We start from the raw sequence: 21657 nt of genomic DNA on the forward strand, positions 1-21657 counted from the left end.
GTGGTAGCCGTGGCTACGGCGTCCGTAGCGTCTATAGCCTTATCGCCCTTTAGCGTAATAGTAGAAGACAGAGTAACCGTGATAGTAGAAGACGGGGTGGCCGTGGCCTCCTCCGCCTCGGGGTCTATAGTAAGGGCTTTATATTTACGGACGTTAGGCGGCGTAGGTATAAGGAGGAGATAAGCGTTAGCCTCCTTATCGCTTAGCTTTAGATTAAGGTAGTTATCCTAGCAGGAGGCCGATTTACCGTGTACCGCGCGCTCCTAAACTGCCTAATCCCTTTAGTTAATAAGGGTAGTAGCGGCCGCCTTCTATTCGGTGTTAGATACGTTAGAAGATATCTTTACTTACTTATCGGTTAATTAATTAATAGATAGGTTAGTAGGTTAATTAATCGCTTAATTAGTCTAATTAGGTCGATAATAGTTATTTAAAAGTGCTTATATAAATATAATTACTTTTATAGTGGAATAGGGGTAGCCTTATTAATATCTATTATTTAGACGTTATAAACCGGGCTTATAACTATCGCACGTTAAAATAGCACTTATATAATTAACTTAGTAGAGCAGAAAACTCGTGTATATATATTATAATAAGTTATATCTATATAAGTCTCTTATATCCTTAATTTAGGTGGTGAAGACTCTATTATAGGTACTATATCATTTAGATCCTATCCGGTCTTTTCCGGTATCCTCCCTTATTATATCCTGATGCCCGAGGTCCCCGAGATCCGAAGCCCTTAGTCATAGCGTGGATCCCCTATGGATCCCCTAGGGACCACGTCGTGTTCCGTGTGCCCATGCGACAAGATACAAGTGCTATTTGACGTGCGACAGGACATGGCACGGGAAGTGGCCGAGTAAGACATCTCAACAATGCAGCCCATATCATATCACGTGCCCTATACCCATTAGGCGTGTGTCCCCTGTGCCATTTTTTGATGGATCCGCTGCCTAAGATGTTAGGCAATCACTTTCAAGCCATGCTGCAGAAATGACCGGCGACCTGCTGGCATCTACGCAACTTTACGTAGTCCTGCATTTCCCGCCGCAACTAGGTGCGCGTTGCAGTCCGTCAACCACCACGTTTAGTTTCTCTCCTATTCTGCAGCGCCCGGCAGAATAGTTTTGAATTACTCGATATACGGATTGCGCCATGTCGACGCGTCAAGCTGCACTGTGAGAGACCACACCCCCGTGCTTTCAGCTTCCCGAATTACAACCCTAACCGGACATTAACCCAGGTCGCTCTATCGACGGTCCTTAAAGCTTTCCCTCGATTGGGCGGTTCACCGTCATCTCTGGAGAGGACAAGCCCTGTATATTCGGTCGCTCTTCGAGGCCAATCGCCATGTCACGGATCCACGACAGAAGAGGGTACGGCTGCGGCCTCTGATCTCCCACCATCTCCCACCGAATGTTTTCTACAGGTCCCTAGCAGTAGCTGACATACGCATGCGAACGCGTGCGAACTGCAGGAGCTTCTAGCCGAGACAGAAAAGCTACTGGAACGATGGAAGCATCCCGATCCGTATATCCCCCCCACGGCCCCAGGAGGTATGAACATGATGAACACTTTATTTCATCATTTTGGCGCTATACTCACCGTGTCCAGGGTCGAAATATGAACGCAACCTTCCTCCCCCTATCACTGACCGTAAGACTCATTTCCATTCCCCAGCGTCCCATGCATCCATCAAACAATCTGTGCCCATGCTAAGCACTTCAACAACAGCCCCACCGCCCATCAAGTTCTGAAGCATGTATTGTAATGGAAAGGAAAAGGGTCTGCACGGTACATAAGATGGGAATAAGATAGAAATTAAATTACTGGCGGAGGATCACAAAGCAGGGCTGCGATTTCAGGACATTGTGGCTTGAATGATCTGACGCGTAATCCCTGGTCCACGGTCGACGGTCTCCGTCGCTGTCTCCGTCGCTCTGAACCGAAGATATGCTCCGCACCAAGCTTCAACTTTCCATATGCCGAAATGGCACCATGCCATAACTCAAAAATACAAATTGACAATGCATACCAGCCTTGCGGATTCGTCAACAGATAAGTGTGGAGTTGTAAAATCATATTGCGAACAACCAGAAGACAATAGTGGCGGGGCAGACGCAATTACGAATGTAAATGGGACGTTTGCATCTTAAAAATGTATTTTCATTCATGACCATAACGACCATAAGCCATGGGGATTATTGTACAACCCAAACGCAGATAAACCGCAAAACAAAAACGACCCTGAACCCTGGACCCGGACCCCAATGGCATGCCAACCCAAAGCAATGAACCGGAAATGAACGCGAAAATAAAAGCAGAACTTAGAGTGGTTGGCTAGCGGGCTTGCCACCCTTGCCACCGGTCTTCTTGGGCAGTAGGTCTATAGCGGATATTAGCACTGCCCACTATTCACCCATGTGATGATAACAAGGTACTCACTCTGATGAATGTTGGGGAGGACGCCGCCTTGGGCAATAGTGACGTGGCCCAAGAGCTTGTTCAACTCCTCGTCATTGCGGATCGCGAGCTGAAGGTGACGAGGAATGATACGTGTCTTCTTGTTGTCGCGAGCGGCGTTGCCAGCCAACTCAAGAATTTCGGCAGCGAGGTACTCTAGTACGGCGGCGAGGTAGACGGGAGCACCGGCACCAACGCGCTGGGCATAGTTTCCCTTGCGAAGCAGACGATGAACACGGCCGACGGGGAACGCCAGTCCAGCCTTGGAAGAACGACTATCGCACGTGTCAGTTGAGAGCAAGCTCAAGAAGGTTCGTTGCATGAAATGCGGCTTGGACACACAGCGCCGACATCTGGGACAACGCGTGGGGGGAAAGCAGGGGAATCAACAAACTTACGATTGCGTGTTCTTGGAACCGCTGGCCTTGCCGCCGGATTTGCCGCCTCCAGTCATTTTGATGGTTTTGTGAGAATGGGTGGTAACTAAGGAATAGTTGAGATGTAAGGCGTGTATAGAGGCGCGATTTGTGATGCGGTCGAGGATGGAAATGTGAGATGAAGAGGGCAAGTGGATGTTGAAGGGGGGTAGACAAATTAAGTAGTTTTCGCGTTAGAGCATTGACTTCCCAGATCACCATACCGTGTTTTGGCGCTAATCCCAAAGTGGACACGTGATGTTGTCACCTCACTTTTTCTGGGCCCTTTATTTTTATTTTGGATTTGAGGACAATGCCGTGTACCTATATGACATAAACGCATGAGGTACGTACGTCCCTGCCCCCTTATGTCCAGCGACCTGTTTCAGTCATCGACAAACCACACATGGCTGGCCTCGTTCGACAGCATGTTTTACCTTATATTGGCAAACTATGATTTTACTCTGGCCTTTTGAAACATTCTACACCACGCCGGAAAGACTATCCCTTTCTGAAAATATTCACAAGAAAGGTGGCTGGATCTGGATGGCTTCATGTGGCAGGCGGGTCGGCTTACTCGGAATATGCGATGCGTGCCGGGTTATGCGATGCGTGCCGAGTTATGCAATTCGTACTCCGTTCCAGATATTAGGTAGACAAGTGGGGCATTGAACATACGCGAAGTATGGAGTACGGATATGTAAATTATGTTCAACCCGATTCTCATTCCTGGATGGCTGGTCCCAAGAGCGTCCCGATATCCTATGTCGAGGGAGCTTGGCTTCCACATTGCCCATGCCGGCTCCGTGGCTCGTAGCAAAGTGGCGGATGGGTTTTGTACGAATATACCCAGGCATACGTACCGCTTCGGATCCGGAGACGAGGGCCAAACAACAACGGCTCGGCTCTTTTGCGGGGCAGTGGTATAAGACAAATTCGACGGACAGTTCGTATCAATACCAGGAGTCATGTAGTGTACGATGGAGGTGTCTAGTATCGCTGGGTGAAGGATGGAAGTCTTGCTGATCAAGTCAGTTTAAGGCCAGTTAACGCCCACACATCTCCCGAGGACATTTCGTAGATGCAGCAGAGTTATAACCGGCCACTATTAATATGACACGTGCTGGTTCATTGTTATTGTTCCTCGTCGAGGACCTCAACTACAGATTAGACTCCGATCACATCATGATGTCTCCTCTTCGTTACTTCAATATTTTGAGTTCCAAGAAGTCAGCCTTAAGCACACTCCCAAGCGATCGTTGTCGCCGACTGGGAGTCGGTTTGTCGTCAGTGTCCTGTGAAAGCAGAACAATTTCACCTTATTCAAAGTACAATACTCTGTACATGACTGCACTATGTGAAGCGAAGACCAGTTGAGTAAAACTCGAACTCGGTTTGGTAGGGTTTGGGATGACTTTTGGGGAGTGCCACCGGTAAGATAAACGTTAGGTACGTGGTAGGTAATGGGCTTGCACGACCCCCCCTCTTCTCCCAACTGCGCACCTTAATTACCTGATTGGTGACCGCTAAACTTTACAGTTGAGAACCAATAACAAGGCTGTGTTTTCCGTAAGCGGGACTTAAAATTGACGTTGTTTTTAGACCCTCGATTGTGGCTTGGCGGAGCAAGGGAGGCGGTCCGGTCACCCATTCGCGAACGCGTCCCTTTTTCCCCAAATCAGCCCCCATACACGCATCAGATCAGTAAAGGCGCTAGTATGCGTCGCGTCCAGCTACAAAAACCCAAGGCGCCCCCCCAACACTCTCTCCATTCACGAACACTTTTCCATCCCCCTACTTTGATTGATCGCAACAACCACCTTAACGTATCCATCTCCAACTTCCATTACCAATTTCTTGACCACACAACATCGCATTTTTTTCTCTCCCACCTTCAAAATGCCTCCCAAAGCTGCCGACAAGAAGCCTGCCAGCGCGTCCAAGACGCCAGCGACTGCCTCCAAGGCTCCCGAGAAAAAGGATGCCGGCAAGAAGACAGCTGCCAGCGGCGATAAGAAGAAGAGGACCAAGACGCGCAAGGAGACTTATTCCTCCTACATCTACAAGGGTATGTTGCGGAATTACATTTCGGGCGCCGCATATCTATCTCCATTTCCAGCATTTTTTGTCGACACGTTACTGATATCATCATCGCTGCAGTCCTCAAGCAGGTCCATCCTGACACCGGTATCTCCAACCGCGCTATGTCCATCCTGAACTCTTTCGTCAACGGTATGTCCATCGGAACAGTCCCGGCATCTAGCTGCGTGCTAATCTTCTGCAGACATCTTTGAGCGAGTCGCCACCGAGGCCAGCAAGCTTGCGGCATACAACAAGAAGTCCACCATTTCTTCTCGGGAAATCCAGACCTCGTGAGTTTCTCTCCCGCGCCACGCAATGCAGCCCACCATGCTAACCGGGCTTCTCTAGTGTTCGGCTTATCCTCCCCGGCGAGCTAGCCAAGCATGCGGTTTCGGAAGGAACCAAGGCTGTCACGAAGTACTCGTCATCCACCAAGTAAAGTCATTTGGGTTTGCTGCTTTGTCTTTTTCTCTCTTTCGGCATTGGATTTCTTGGCATGGGTGCTATGGTGAGGCCTTCGGTACATTGTTCCGTCTGGGTCTCTTAATGCGTTATGGTTTGCTTTTTGGGGGCATTGTCTTCACACGGTCAATACGGGGTTTGCGGTTGTACAATACCTCGAGAACAGGGTCTCGGGCGAATGAAATCGAGCAAATCAACGGTTTATTAACACATGAACTCTACGTCTTTTACTATCACCCGACTTCCACTACTTCAAACCTGCCCTTGACAATTTAGCCAGTTTGTGTCTCGCACAGGATGGATGGCTAACCAAGCCCGGCCTTTCCCAGCTTCACGACGTGGGCAACAGGCTGCAAAATGCCCTTGTTCGTCATGGTGCCCAAAGCTGTGCCATTACTCCAACCCATTCTCTCGAGCATGGCTCGCCCACGATTTTCCTGGCCAAGTTCTGGTGCCGAGCCCCCGACAACCTCACCGTCGCGATAGCTAGTGGCGGAATGCCCAGCACCTCGTCGGCCCGAACTCTTTTGCAAAGCTGTGCTGCCCGCAATATCGCGCGTAGGGTAATATTTACGGGCGACTTGAGATATGGCCACGTCAAAAACGTCTTCCGAGTACTTAAACGTTCTCACAGTCCGGGTAAGTGTAGGACGGCGCTGGTTTCCAGCCCCGGTCGATTTCGACTTGATGTAGAACTTGTTAGCTAATTCATGAATGACCTTTCGGGCGTGGTTGTCCATCGGAGGCAATGTTGAACTGTTTGGCAGTCAGTATAATGCCCCTTTCTTCCTTTTCCTTCCTGACCTCCTGAATAGGGAAATACTTTCCTGCTCTGGGCACCAAGGAGAAATGACCTCAGTTCATCCGCAATCTGATCAAGAGCCATGCGGTGGGGATACTTCGCTCGTAGGTCTTGTGGCTCAGTCTTGCGGCCAAGAAGACCCAATGCTCGGAGTTCCTGACGCTCCCTCTTTCTCTCGGCTTTCTTTAATCTGTTCCGGTTGAATGCTGTCTGCATCTGCCCCTCGAGTTCTGAGTCAGAGATACCAAATTGAGGTAATTTGCTTTTCTTCTGTTTGCGCCTGCTCTCTGGAGTCACGTCCCAGCTCATGTAGTCGGTATCGACGGGACCTATTCCCATCCTGTTCAGGGAGCACATCGCGACAAAGTCTTCCTCTTCTGCTATATCGTCGTCGCTTGGTGAATGAATGCTTGGAGGGGAATCCTTGTCGGCTGGTTCTGTATCATGGCTGCGTGTTGCGTCTGTCGTACGCATCTCGGCATCGAAATTACCAAGGGATATTCCTGAGGACATCTCTACCCTTTGCTCTGCACCAGTGCCACCAGCCAAACAATGATCTTCGATTGGAGACTCTTTTTGGGTGCTGTCGAGAGTCCGGATCAAGCCATCGAGATCGCTGAGGTCCGCTTTATCCTCGCTTTCATATTGTCTCATATTTGCGATGTAGTCTGCTAGCACTTCGTCCTCCTTTTTTACTACGGAACGTGGTCGAGTAATGCATTTTTTCCGGGCTTTTCGCCTCTTCTCCTTGCTGATGTTTTTGGATGCTGGTTCGTGGTTGTGGAATGTTTTCGGGGAATCGTCTTCTAACGTTCTCTTGATGGCACTGGTGCAGGCGGCTTCGCTGACGACGTGGATCTCCGAACGTAGCTTCGCCAAGTCAAATGCCTGGGCTACCGGAGATTTGGGTTTGCGTGGATGATTACGTCCTTTGAATAAGATAACTTCTTCGCTGGAATCCGCGTCAGGGTCGTCCGATGCGTAGGATGTTGTTCCCTGTACTGGGATTCGGTCACGATACGACGAATCGCGTGTCGTATCAACAAAGAAAAGCGAGAGACTCGCCGGGTCCGAGTTGGTCTTCGATGAGCCCGGAACGTCCGCTTCACTTGCGACAATAGATTTAGGTTCCAAATAACCGCTCATAAGGTCTAGGCCCGAGGGAGCTGCCGGTATGTTTGAGGCACTCCGTGACACCGAAGTTTCCAACTGGCCTTGGTCACTACGTGAAATCGACTCGAAAGAATAACTACTTTTCGTTAACTCTGTCTCGAGGGTGGCTGTTGCCGGTCCAGACTTTGGTGTCATATTGCTCGCAGGTTCGTCTTCATGCTCGTTAGACCGCTGCGACAGTTCTTCTAGAGCGTTGCTAGCCTTTTGTTGGAGCTGTTGTTCGAGTTGTCCCGTAGGGTCAACAGCCCCCGCACTGACAAAGCAAACAGGTCGACTACGCAGACGAGACTCCCTGCTCCAGGCATCCTGTCCATGAGCCGTACTGCGCGCTTCGTCTGCTAACGTGAATGCTGCAGTGTGGCGGCCTTTGTCAGATCCAATAACATTCCTAACCAAGAGTCCACTGACCTGTCGATGACCCCCGTAATTCTTGTTGGTTCGACGCCGGACAATCGGATTTTGTACTAATGCGGAATTTGCCATTGCGAGGCGATGCTCGGTAGCCTCCCCTCTTCGTACTTGACCGCGGCATAACACGCCGGAAGGTTGGTAGGTCGCAATTGGAGGGGTGCCAGGAGTTTCATTAGGCAGATGCTCCAGGGTACTGTAATTCCCGAACACGTTTGTTGATGGACACGAGGGGGCAAGGAGGAGTTACAGGTTGTCGCATGGGCACAGACCATGCATGGCAGACCATGCCTGACTAAGGGCTTCGGAGCTCGGGGATCAGGATATGACAGGGGTGGATACCGGGAAAGACCGGATGGTAATTATAGGAATAGAAGAAACCGATTAGATCGCGATAGAGTTAGATTCCGGATATAGAATAGACTCGATAGGGGGCTTATAACCCCCACTACTAATTAAAATAGATTCTTATATAACGGCGAAGAAAAGATAAGACCGCCGAGAGTAGCTTACCCAGATTAGGGTAACTAACCCCTAGTAGACTTAATAAAAAGCTAATACTGAGCGTGGGAGCGAAATAACGATACCTTATAAGAGGACCCGATAGTCTAGTAAGGACCTTTATAGACCCTATAAGCAGGTCGTGATACTTCTTTACGAGGCTTAGCGGGTAATACTTTTAATATTAATATCTGTGAGTATAGCCCCTTTACTAATAGGTAATCTCCTAATCGTAAGGGGCCTCTTCCTTTAAGATAAGTTAGAAAAGCTAGACCCCGAAGATAAGTATCACGGAGTAAAATCTAAGACTACTACCACCCTCTCGTTAAAGACCTTATTACTCTTATTAAGACGAGATAATATATATAATAACCAGCTAGTATCTAGAACACTTATAGGATCTTTTTACTAGACGATTAGTTCGAAGAACCTTACCCTAAACGCCTTAACCCTATTATTATTATTCGCCTACCCCCTCGCACTGACACTTAAAACACTATAAACACTTAGAATTAGTGATACGCCTCGGAACCCCACCGGGTACCGTGGGCGTACCTTACAGGTGCTAAGGCATATACTATAGCACCCACGGGGTATACTATAGAAGCCGTGGCGTATACTAGGGTATCCGGAGGATTATATACGTAGATACCGAGGATCCTACGGGGTTTACCCGTGGGTATATTAGTCCTGGGGGCGCGCCCCCTTTTCTAGCTTAGAGAAGATATCTTATTTTACCACCCTTTACGGCACCCTAAGGTTACCCCTTTAGAAAAGCCTGGCTCCTAAGTCTAAGAGTACTAGCTAGCTAGAGGATATACCGGTTAGGTATATGAAATAGTAGTAACTGAGTTTCGCGCGAGGTTTACGTACCGCCGTCTTACGAAAGCTACGCGACGCCGCCGCGTCCGCCGTAGTTACTAAGTAGAATAGCTTAACCGCTTATCGCTAGACGAAGACGCCTCCCCTTTAATAGGTCTAGGCGTGGAGTATATAAGGGAACCACTATCCTTAGGTCGTACACCGTTAAACGCTATCTATACCGCCTTTATAATAAATACTAGCCGTGGAACCCTAAAGCTCCGAATTATAACCGATACTAACCCCGCTAATAATATTCCCTGCCCCTAGGACCTTAAGGGAATAAGGAATATCGTTAGGATAGTTAACGACTATCCCGATCTTACCGAGGAAGCCTTTTCGCCCGAGGTTCGCGCCCTAATTCGTATTACTAAGTAAGCCTATAATCTCCCTAGCGTGCCTAGCGCTAGCGGCGCCCTAACCTTAAGAGGAAGAACCACGGCCGCGAGAACCACCGAGGAACCCACGTACCTATTAACGTGGACCTTAACGCCGGCGAGATTCACTAACGCCGTGGCTAAGTAGCTAAGTAAGGAGCCTTAATACCGGGAACTCCTTATAAGGCCCGGCCGAACTCGGGATCCTAAGGGAAAATAGCCTATCCGTCCCTTTACTGCGGGTCCTAAACTTCCGACTATTAAGCCCGAGCCCGATTATAATAACGCAGGAGCAGGGCTAAGCTTACTCCCCTATACCTAGTTATAAGCATAATAGTCGGCGGATTCCCGGAAGATAAAGGGGATATACTATACCCTCTTATCGAATAGCGTATCGACTAATAGTCTAACTTATCTTTCCTACTTATATTAGCCGCCGACTCTATTTCCGATACTACTAACCGCTAATCTTTTACTATAGACCGCTATACTACTAAGTCCACCCACTATTCGCTAACTATAGACGATAAGGATAAGTACCGTAGCCTAACTTTATCGGATATTATCTATATTCCCATGACCGCGAATACCGGAGGAAACTCCGGAAGCCGTGGGGACTACGCCGGTCCTAACGGTATATAAGGCCACGCCGCTAGTAGTTAAGGGAGGCCCTTAGGTAACGGCGGTATAGACCGAGGATAAGGTAATTAGGGGAACGCCCCTAGTATCCCCGGTTAAAGTGGCCAGGGCGGCGCGCTAAACCCGCCTAATAACTAAGGCGCGAGCCCGTAAGAGCCGTTTATATACGTTTAACCGGCTAACCTTACCGCGTTTATCGCGTAGAGTACCGCTAATTTCCGGAGCGACTAAACGCCCTTAAGTAGTCACCGCTTTAAGGCCGATAACCTTAGCTACTTTAACCCTCCCCGGTATTTCTCTACCGAAAAAGACGTACGCACCGAGGGAATTAAGCTTATTTTTATAGACGTTTACCGGTTTACCGACGCTATCGAGTAGTATACCAGTCTAAGCGATAACTATAAGCGAAGCGTACCCCGCGGCCTACCGCGGTGCCTCCTTAGTAAAGCGTCTATATAGTTTATAAGTCTTAACGTGGGCCGCCGAGAATTCTTTAATAAGGATACTACCGTGACCGATTAAATAAAGGCTTTCTAGGAAAGGTTTAGGCTCCTACGCGAGGAAGCCGAGTATAAGCTACGCCGGCAGAAGTATACCTTAGAAGATATAGTACTCCGCCGCGATATTCGTATATTCGCCGATAAGGTTATTCGCCTAGCTAAGGCCGCCGATAAGTCTAAGGAAAAGCTTCTATCTATTATCTAGGATAAGCTTAACGCGAACCTAGCGGCCACTATAGTATGACCTAGGCCTCTTATCTGCTAGACGGATTTTATAACCACTCTCGCCGATTAGATACCTAGATAGTACCGGAACTATACCTAGGGAGGTTAGAAGCACCTTGTTAGCCGCTATAGCCTCCCGAGGACTAACCGGGATACCCGTGGACAGTATAGGGCCTCGCCTAGCGTCTACGTCCAGCCACCCGCTCCACGGTATTACGACTAACGGTCTAGCCCTATACCGGAACGCCGCCGTATACCGTAACCTAACCGTTACTCCCCTAATCTAAGTTAGTTCCGCCGTAACGATTCACTATACGCCCTGCCTATACTAAATGCTAATCGCTTCGTGAATGATAAAGGTTAACGCCTACTAACTAATAACGCGAACGACTAGTCTAACCGCTAATTTCGAGACCGTCGTTAAGAGAGACTATAGGAACTCGTCTATATAGTTACCGAGGACGCCGTAGGACCTATATCGGAAGACGACGCTAACGCGGAGCCGGAAGATAAGTACTATTATTAGGAGGAAGACTCTAAAGGCTCCGTGGCGTCGTATAATGATAGCACGGATAACGAGAAAAGTGAATAACTATACTAAGTCGCTAATAGACCCGGTTTTATACCTAAGTATTCCGATCTCTACTAGGTACGCTAAGAGTATAGTAAATACTATACGACTATAAGATCTAACGTCGAGACTATTCACTATAAAAAGCACTATCGCTAGCCGTACTTACCGGCGGACTAAGGTGGATAGGACTCTCCCCCTATTAACGGCGCTTTCTAGAAAGTGCGGGATCCTACTAAAGGTCCTTACGAGTACACGTACGCCCGGATCTAAGCCCGTGGCACGCTAATAGGCGAGCCGTTCGAAATCTATATCGACTTAGGAGCCTCCTGCTATATAGTAAGCTAGTAGCTCCTTAGTCGATTTCCCGATAAACACGTCGATTCCACTAAACGCTCCGTCCTTTAGGGTATAGAATCGATAAAGACCCTAGAATAGGCTACCTTCAACGTACTGGTTCGTGGCACGGTAGGTAAAGACACGCGGATCGGCCGCTTATACGTAGGAGCCTAGATCGTTCCTAGGCTTAACGCCGGTCTACTCCTAGGATAAGAGTTTAATTATCCTAATAGCCTGGATATCCTTAATACGCGGGACGCTATTCGTGTTAGCGCCTACTAGGATCTCCTAGTATTAGCTCGAGTATTTGCTAAACGCTCGCCGGTCTAGCGGAAACTTAAATCCACTAAGAAGACCGTGATTCTACCCCGGTAGTATAGATTAGTTCCGATTTAGAAGCCGGATATTAATATCGACTCTATAGAGTATACGCCCGATATCGCGGGATCCCTTAATCTACTCCTACGGGATTAGTTAAGTATACCGATCTTTAACGCTAGCGACTAGCCCTTAGTTATCCTATAAAGTGCTAGATTAGGTTATATCGAGCCCTTTTACGTAAACGGTTACTTTTACGCCGAACGCGACGATACGCACGATATCTTAATAAAGCGTATAAACGCTATAAAAACCCCGGCGGAGGCGGTAAAAGGCGATCTCTTCCGAGGGTATATCACGCCCGAGGGGAAACTCGGTATCGCTAAAAGCCCCGATACTCCTATAGAGACTACTAAGGAAAGCGTAACGATCTACCGCCGTAAAGGCCGGGTTATCCGCCGCCTTTATAAGAAGGAGGTTATTTCCGTGGTTAACGCCTAAGCCTTTTTCTATTAATTCCCGGTATATAAGCCGTATCGCGAGCGGTTTACTATCGTCTCGTACCGAGGATAGGAGCGTTCTAAAGTCGCTTTTATAGGTTTCCGTAACTCGGCGCACGTCTAGCGATATATAGATAAGCTTCTTCGGCTATATAAGGATTTCGCCGTAGCCTTTATTAACGATATCGTGATCGCCTCGGATTCCGAGGATAAGCACGCTACCTACTTAGAGTCCGTTCTATCCCTTTTTAATCGTAAGAGGATCTCTATCTCCCCTAATAACTTCTTTATCGCGTACCCGTTGGTTTAGCTACTAGGATTCGAGGTTAACGCCCTTAGCCTATCGAATACTAAGGAATATATAGCGGCCCTCCGTAAAGTACTGCCCCCGAAATCTCTCTAAGCTCTTAAATAATAGATCGGTATAATAGGTTAGCTTCGGCACCTTATCCCGCGGTTCTCCTACCGTATTAGCCCGTTATAGCGCCGGAAGACCACTCTTCTCGCCGAGGCACGGAAGCTAGAAAAGGACACGGGCTAGGCTTATAAGGTATATACCCGGCGTGCCGTGGTCGAGCTAACTACCGAGGAGTTAGCCGCGTTTAAGGATATCACGGACACGCTTACCTCTGATATTTATCTCTTTTACTATAATCCCACGAAGATCCTTTTTATCTAGCTGGATACCTTTAGGGAATACGGCTTTTCCGCTATACTCTTCTAGCTTATCGACGAGTCTAAATAGCTCGCTAAGGGAACCGTCCGTAAAACCCTAGTCTGCCCGGTGCTTTATATTAGTAAGGGGCTTAACGCCGCCAAGCAGAAGTACTAGCTAACCGAATTAGAGGTCGCCTGCCTTATCTAGGCTATTCGTAAGACTTAGACTATTATTTAGTCCGCTCGCCGAAATCCGATTATTATCCTAACGGACTACGCTATTACCGTAGGAATTATAAAGTCCACGGCGCTAGCTAGCACCGATAAGACCCGGTTAAATATAAAGCTCGTTCTCTTTTCCGAATTCCTTAGCTAGTTTTAGTTAGACTGCCGTTATATCCTTAGTAAGATAAACGTGGTAGCCGATACCCTATTAAGACTCCCTACTATAGATACGGTAGAAGAAGGAGAAGACGAGGGAGAGCTAGAAAGGATTTAGTACGATTAGGCGGTCTACCACTTTAGCGAGCTAAGGATGAATCCGGATATAAGATAAAGGATCTACGATAGTTACGCTAATAATCTATGGTAGGCTCCCTTACTTACTTAGGTAAAAGACTATTTATCTATAATTAAGATTCCTTTCGAGGAGGATAATAGTCTGCTATACCACGTAGAGTGGAACGGTAAACGCCGTCTTTATATACCGTTCGCCCTATATCAGGAATTTATTCGTGCCGCCTATAACGAGCGCCACTACTTCGGCGCTAAGCGCACCTAGCACGACCTCGCTAGCTAGTTCGCTATTCCTAAGCTACGCAGGGAGATAGAGTCTTATATCGTAAGTTATTAGATTTACGCTACTAACTAGACTAACCGCTAGCGTCCCCTTAGCGAGATATAGCTAATCCTAACGCCGCTAATTCCCTTCTATACCGTCGTTATAGATTTTATTATCGGTTTACCCGAGGTTCCCTTAGCCGGTTCTCCCTAGTAAAGGAAGGGCTTCCCTTTATTCGACTCGCTCTTAACTATCACCGATAAGTTTACTAAGGCTACCTTATTTATTCCGGGCTATAGCACGTATACCGCCGAGGACTAGGCCTTATTACTACTTTAGGCGCTTTAGTTAGGTAATTAGGGTATCCCCCGATCTATTATCTCCGACTATAACCCTAAATTCCTCTCGGTTTTCTAGTAGACGCTATAAAAGGCCACGGGCACGACGCTAAGGTTCTCCACGGCGTAGCACCCTTAGATAGACGGTCTATCCGAATAGAAGAATTAGATAGTCGAAATCTTTATCCGTATATTCCTCGCCGATAACCCGGAGGTTTTATAGACTAAGGTAATCGTGTCGCTATAGTTTAACCTTAATAACGCCTTTAGCGAGGTACTCGGCTACGCATCGAATAAGATACTATATAGTATAAAGACTAACGGTCCCCTTGACATTATCGGTAAAGCTAGTCCCTAGGTCTCCCGCGAGATACTCTAGGAAAATGCTAAGCTTGTTATCGCTATAGCCTAGATATATATAAAGCGGCTATACGATAAGAAGCACCGTAATATCCGGTTCGCCCCGGGCGACCTCGTGTATATTCGGCTTAGTAACGATTATAATCTACCTAGTAAGCCTTCCACGAAAATCAGCTAGTAACGAATAGGTCCGTTTAAGGTGCTAAAGCAGGTAACGCTATTAGTATACCACCTCGACTTACCTAGCACGCTTAATATATACCCGGTAATTAGTATCGCCTATCTACTACTGGCGAAGGACTCGAGTAAGGACCCGTTCCCCGGCCGGAACGTCGACGGAGGCCTGGTAAACACCGAGGATTAGGACGACGAGCGATAGCGTGACCCGTATAAGCACTATAAGGTCGAGGCTATCCTAGATAAAAGAGTCACCCGTAAGGGGCGAGGTTAGCCTTACACGGAATACCTAGTATAATAGAAAGGATAGTTAGCTTACTAGAATATATAGATACCGTAAGAAGCTATAGAGGCGTATGCGCTAATTAATACCTTTAAGGAGAGATAAAAGACCTTAGGTGATCTAAGGATAGCCTTAAAGAAAACGGAGCCTCTAAAGGTATTATAGCCAGGAGACGTTAAAGGACTAAAGAAAGCACGGCGTATACCGAAGGTCACCGAAGTATTATAAAACGCGCCGAGGGCATGGTATAAGACGAATATTACCGCCGCCCCGAGTAAGCCCGAATACACGGCAGGAATAGACTCGTAATCTATACGTGCCTTCTATTAACTACTATAATAGCTATAGTTACCACGGCGTTTAGCCAGGTAATAGAAAAAATAATATTATACCTATAACGCTTAAGTTATTTTCCTTTTCCCTTCTTTTCCTTTTCTCTTTACTACTATAACCGTAAACGCTAACGTAGTAAACGTAGTCTACTATTCTTATATTTCCCCTTACTATTTTTCGTTATTTTAGTAACGTATACCCTTCTCTTTCTTCTATTTATATAGGCGCGAATAGTCCTCCCCCCACGCTTCCTACGGTAAGCTAACGGAGAAAGCCACGCTTCCCTTATACCGCCTCGGCGAATTAGACCCGCCCCGCTACTTACCTACTTCGCGGTACGGGCACTAAGTTCCTACTAGCCCTCTAAGGATTAAGACTACCGTGATTATTTCGAGCGCGCCTTTAAGAACCCTAAAAAGCCAGGTACCGGCTTTACTAAGGCCGGATATTACCGGGCCGTTACCCTCTATAGCGGAGAGGAACGTCTAGAATATAAGCTAAGCGCCCTCGGCGAGCGGTTTATAGCGTGGAAATAATCCTATTAAGGTAAGCTCCGGGAACTCCGCGTACACGCGGAAGTATAAGGCTACCTCTACCTAGAGACTAAAGACCTCGATCGCACTATCTTTATGCCTACGAACTATTCTAAGGAGAATATAGAGATTACTAAGTATAAGGCTAAAGATATCGTTAGATAGTTCCTATAGCTAGACTACCTACTAGAAGCTAACGAGGAACTCGCCTTATAGGACCGTCTTAATATCTTGTTTAAGGACTATATCGAGATAGGCCGTAACGCCGACGCCCCCTATACCGCCTCGGGGAAGTTTAAGAAAACGCCCTAGTCCACCCGTATAGTTAGCTTCGACACCCCTAGCGTGGACTCGGTTCCCCGGCCTACCGTATACGTCAACTTAGAAGCCGAAATTAACCTAGTAGAATCCGTGGCGGGACCGTTATCCGCCGGTGCCCTATAGCCTAAAACACCTATAAGGCTAGAAAGCGCCTAGGTACTAGGGTTTATACTCTAATATATCCGGGACTACGCCTATCTTTCTAAGGCGGTATACGACGTTATTCTATCGAAGAAAGACGTGGACTAAATATACCTGGAACTTAAGGTATACCTTATAGACTACGCTAGGTAAACTAACGTTATTAATAAGCTTATCCGTAAGTATATACACGGGCTACCCACTATTAAGGGTAAGGAAGTAGCGCCTATTATACTCTCGGTTAAGGACTTCCTAGTTATAGTGCGTACCGGCGAGGAATTAGTACTAACGCCCCTGATAAAGCGCCTAATACCCGCTAAGAACCCCATAGAACCCCCCACTAAGCGCGTTATTAGGTCCTCCGATATCGAGAAAGCTATACGGGATATTATTAAGAACTTCTCGGCCCGGCTAAGTATCGCGGGCGCCGACCCTATCGAGGAAGTCGTCGTGGCGTATGACTAAGAGGTGTTTATTATTAAGTGGCGCGGCTATACTATAGCCCTACCACGCTCGGCCGCTAAGTTCGTTTTATTAGTACTCCGCGACGGTATCGCCCGGGATAACTCGTGGAACGCGGTAGATTACTCCTTACTCCTCCGCCTCTAGCGTATAGGCCGTATAGTCGCCCTCGCGCCCCTTACCGAAAACGGGGACCTTATAGACGCGCGCCGAGACGCGCTGCTAAACCTCCTTATATCGGACCGCGAGAAAGCCCTCGCTATTATCTAGTACTATATAGCACTTCGATATATCTAGGCTAGCCGCCCGCTCGCTAGCCTAAAGGAAGCACACGCGCCTAACCGGACCGAGTTAGAAGCTATAGCTACCGAAGTCACTATAGAAGAAGCCGCTAAAGACCTGCACACGCCCCTAAAGGAATAGGGTATCCCTATAAGAAGTATATAGCTAGCTGCTAAGGATAACGAAATTACCTTACTAGACTGACTCCGTGTATTAGTAAGGAGGGTATAGGTTATATTACGGAATCCTATAGCACGCGGTGGTTTATACTAAGCTCTGGTTTTCTTTTTTTTCTTTTTATCTTACTTCGTTCTTCCTTTCTCTTTTTCTAGCCGGGATATACCCGGCACCTTAGGTAGTAATAATAGCGGTCGCTATTAGGGTACCGCTAAATATATACCTTTCCTTCTATTAAAACCTAACTACACCACGGTCTACTAGTATAACCGTGATAAGCCTTAAGTAAGGTATTGTAGTTATCGGGGAAGCCCGCGGGACGTAGGGCTTCTTCGCCCCGGGTATTTAATACGCCTCGGAACCCTACCGGGTACCGTGGGCGTACCTTAAAGGTGCTAAGGTATATACTATAGCACCCACGGGGTATACTATAGAAGCCGTGGCGTGTACTAGGGTATCCGGAGGATTATATACGTAGATACCGAGGATCCTACGGGGTTTACCCGTGGGTATATTAGTCCTGGGGGCGCGCCCCCTTTTCTAGCTTAGAGAAGATATCTTATTTTACCACCCTTTACGGCACCCTAAGGTCACCCCTTTAGAAAAGCCTGGCTCCCAGGTCCAAGAGTACTGGCTGGCCAGAGGATATACCGGTCAGATATATTAATTAGTATCGCGAGCCTACCCCTGTTATCGTTATTAACGACTCCGACGATAAGACTCTCTCGCCGGCTATTCCTCCTATTCTTACGCCCGCCACTTCTGCTGCCCCTAATTAGGGGAACCACGATATCGGGGCTACAGCCTTACCTCCGCCCGCTTCTAGGCCGACCACTACGTCTACCGCGGCTCCGACTACTATTTCGATAACTGCCCCTAATACTGCCCCCGGATTAGCCTTTAGATCTACCCCTACCTATAAATCGACTACTGCCCCTGCCTACCCTATTTTCACTGCCTAGCCCGCTTCGAATACTCCTACTACCGCCGCCCCTAAGCGTTAGTAGCCCCCTATTACTACTAAAGACCTGATTAAGCTACTATAAGCCCTAATAAGCCGTGACCGAGAGAGTATTATCGCCGAGGTTATTAGAGCCCTACCCCCTACTATTACTACGTTAAGAGCACTCCTAAATCCCCTCGCTACTAGAGCTCCCCGCTTTAATAGTAAGTCCCTCTCTATATTCCTTTAGCAGTACGATAACTACACTAAGCTTAACCGCCTTAGTAAAGCCGATAAGATCACCTATATTAACCTATACACGGATACGGCTATTCGTCCCGCTATCGAACGCCTAATTAAAGAGGTTTAAGCCGATAAGGGCGGTTAGTCTAATCTAGTTAAGAAGCTTATTAAAGAGTTCTTTTATCTAGATCCTAACTACTAACTTAACTTCTCTTACGAGGTTTATTAGCTTCGGGTAAAGTATAAGACGTATAAGATTAATAGCGTTCGTTAGGTTAAGGACTTACTGTAGTAAATCACTATCTAGAAAGCTAAGGTAAAGCGGGTCTAAGGCACTTTTATCGAGGACTCCGAGCTTTACGGTATCGTCCTTACTATTCTGTATAGGGATATCTATATATTTATCGCTAATAAGCTTAAGATCCGAGGCACCAACTTAAAAAAGATAGTTAAGAGCTATAAGCTGCTTTTAGACCTACTACGCGAGTAGTTTACGGATATCTAGGAAGTAAAGGGTAAGCCTATAGATAAGGACGCTATACTAGGTATAGCTAAGTCTAATTAGCCTAATAGTACCGCTTTCTAGCCTATAATCTTAAGGCGGCCTATTATAGTCTAGGAGTCTATAGCCTCTCGATTAGATATAGATAAGCTTACCGACCTCTTTAAGAAGTATACTATTTCCCTTATCTATAATAGAGCTAAAGGCGTTAAGGGCACTACCGCCTAAGTACTCGCCCTATTTAAGAGGATAGGCACGGAGAAGGTCTAAGCCCTCCTCGCCACGAAATCTAATCTAAAGAACGCCTTTTATACTATCCTTAAGCACGCCCCTTAGCCTACGATAACTACTTTAATACACTTCGCCACCCCTAATCAGGCTAACGGTACCGCTTCCTAGCCTAATAATACCTAGTACACCGAGGAGATCTACTACGGAGGACCCCGCCCTAAATATAATAACCGGCGTAATAATAGCCGCCCGGCCTAATAACACGATAACCGCCTAGGATAGTAGAGAGGTGCCTAGAATAATAGCCAGCCCCCGCTAGCACGCTACTACTACTACGGCTAAAAAGGGTATCGGAGAGATAACTACCCTATTCTAATCCACGATAACGCCTATAACGTAGTTAAGTAGGAGTTCCCCGCGTATTTAGTTATAGATTAGACCGGTACTTAGGCAGCCTACCTAAAGAGTAAGCTACGAGTTAATAAGTACTAGCCACACTAACGCCTTATACTATATTAGCTAGCTACTAAGCTTTATAGCCGATTTAAGAAGCTCGTAGACCTTTATATTAAGACCTTTTAGCCCGCTACCCTCTCCTATAAGACTAATAAGACTAATAGGCTTATAATTAAGTATATAGTTAAGCAGGCATAGAAGTAGTAGACCGGTTAGAATAGTTAGGCCACCTAAGCCACTTAAACCTTAAGGGTCACTAAGGTCACGGGATCTATTAACTTTATTACTACTAGAGTGTATACTACGTCTATATCTCGATATACTTCGACCGACCCCTAGGACTCTTTTCGTACTACTAGGAGCGGTAGAGTTAGTAAACCCACGCCGAAAGTAGCTAGTTCCCCTAATCAGGCCGTTTAATAAACCCTATCGACTCCGGAAAGCTCCTAAAGGGTTATAAAGATAGTTAACGACACCGATATAGACGATAGTCTAACCCCTGATTCGATAGCCCCTATATCTAGACCTACTACTACCTCGACTACTACCCGGCCTACCTTATAAGCCTCGGCTTAAAAGGATACCCTTAATTTATTTAACTAGGAGGCTATTATATAGAAGGTCCGAGAAAAGAGCCTAAAGTACCTTTTAGAGATAGAGGTTAAGGTTCCTATAGTTTACCTTCTCTCCACTAATAGAGCTATCCTCGCGGACTACGAGGAGACGCTAAGGTCGATCGGTAGCTAGGTAAAGCCTTATAAAGTTATCCGCTTAACCCCTAAAGAGGCCTTTTTCACGGACTCCTTACCCCTAGGACCCGAATATCCTATATAGTTTACGAATACCACGACTATTACCCCTACGCCTAATAGTGCCCTATCTATTACGCCCACCCCGATAATTAATAAACTAAAGCCTCCTACTATTTACGCTAAGTATATAACGATACGGGTTAGCCTAACTAAGCGAATAGCTAAGGTCTACCCTACGGAGGATCGTTTTTACGTAGTTATTAATATAGAAGCCGTCTTTAATACTATCCGGCTAGATCTCGTAGAAAAGCTAGGATTACGGAGCCGTATAGGGAAAAGTAATATCGCGATCAAGGGAATTAACGACGTGGATAGGGTGAACTGCGTAGAATATCTAGAAGAGCACCTTTAGGTCGGGGACTAGTATAAGAAGGTTTATTTCGTCGTGATCGAGGGAATAAGGCCTAGGATACTTCTTAGCCTGCCGTTCTTACTTAATAGTCACGCCTCTTTTACTTATAGGGACGGATAGATCGATATAGACTTCGCCTATGAGGACGCCCGTATTATTATCCTTAACGCTAATAGAGAATAGGTCGACGACCGCCCTTATAGATAGAGCTAGCCTAAGTTTAAAGAGGAGGAGAAGCGTCGAGAAAAGGAGGATTTAATTAATCTAAGTATTAGATAATAGGGGGAGGACGGCGTCCTTTATAGTTAGTCCGGGGCCGCTACCTTAATATCGAGTAATAATAGGATTAGCGGTTCGCCCGATTAGGGGGCGAAAAAGAAAGAGGAGGCGAGGGAGGAGAAGGAGGAGAGGAAGAAGAAGAAGAGCGACGACGATATTTTCTTTTATTTAGATAATAAGGACGCTGCTACTTTAGTAGCCTTCCTGTTTACGGAGGAGGTAAAGCCCCTAACGAAGAGAATTTATATAGCCTTAAGGGCGATACCACAAAATTAGGGCCGAGGATATAAGAGGTGTATCGCGGAGGCTCCCTATATAATAACTACGACTATATAATAATAACTAATTCAC

General features: G+C 46.9%; 4 protein-coding genes across 4 annotated transcripts; 2 read left to right on the forward strand and 2 right to left on the reverse strand.

Annotated features, from left to right (window-relative positions):
• Nucleotides 1-1003: 1003 nt before the first annotated feature.
• SODALDRAFT_333685 (LYR family protein) lies at nucleotides 1004-2205 on the forward strand. The gene is made up of 5 exons (XM_028612045.1): nucleotides 1004-1184; nucleotides 1250-1382; nucleotides 1484-1562; nucleotides 1621-1662; nucleotides 1741-2205. The coding sequence occupies exons 1-5, from the start codon at nucleotides 1162-1164 to the stop codon at nucleotides 1761-1763; spliced, it is 300 nt and encodes a 99-aa protein (XP_028465726.1). The 5' UTR covers nucleotides 1004-1161; the 3' UTR covers nucleotides 1764-2205.
• On the reverse strand, nucleotides 2155-2977 carry SODALDRAFT_351110 (histone H2A). The gene is made up of 3 exons (XM_028613516.1): nucleotides 2868-2977; nucleotides 2452-2744; nucleotides 2155-2392 (listed from the first exon to the last, which is right to left on the reverse strand). The coding sequence occupies exons 1-3, from the start codon at nucleotides 2921-2923 to the stop codon at nucleotides 2334-2336; spliced, it is 408 nt and encodes a 135-aa protein (XP_028465727.1). The 5' UTR covers nucleotides 2924-2977; the 3' UTR covers nucleotides 2155-2333.
• A 1697-nt stretch (nucleotides 2978-4674) lies between these two features.
• Nucleotides 4675-5645, forward strand: SODALDRAFT_333687 (histone H2B). Its single transcript, XM_028612046.1, has 4 exons — nucleotides 4675-4953; nucleotides 5046-5117; nucleotides 5170-5257; nucleotides 5316-5645. The coding sequence occupies exons 1-4, from the start codon at nucleotides 4785-4787 to the stop codon at nucleotides 5404-5406; spliced, it is 420 nt and encodes a 139-aa protein (XP_028465728.1). The 5' UTR covers nucleotides 4675-4784; the 3' UTR covers nucleotides 5407-5645.
• SODALDRAFT_333688 (hypothetical protein) lies at nucleotides 5624-8047 on the reverse strand. Its single transcript, XM_028612047.1, has 3 exons — nucleotides 7813-8047; nucleotides 6257-7754; nucleotides 5624-6185 (listed from the first exon to the last, which is right to left on the reverse strand). Exons 1-3 carry the CDS (start codon nucleotides 7934-7936, stop codon nucleotides 5735-5737), a joined length of 2073 nt encoding a protein of 690 aa, XP_028465729.1. The 5' UTR covers nucleotides 7937-8047; the 3' UTR covers nucleotides 5624-5734.
• Between the last annotated feature and the right edge of the window lie 13610 nt (nucleotides 8048-21657).

This window comes from Sodiomyces alkalinus, assembly GCF_003711515.1.
Source record: "Sodiomyces alkalinus F11 unplaced genomic scaffold SODALscaffold_6, whole genome shotgun sequence".
Taxonomy (NCBI): domain Eukaryota; kingdom Fungi; phylum Ascomycota; class Sordariomycetes; order Glomerellales; family Plectosphaerellaceae; genus Sodiomyces; species Sodiomyces alkalinus.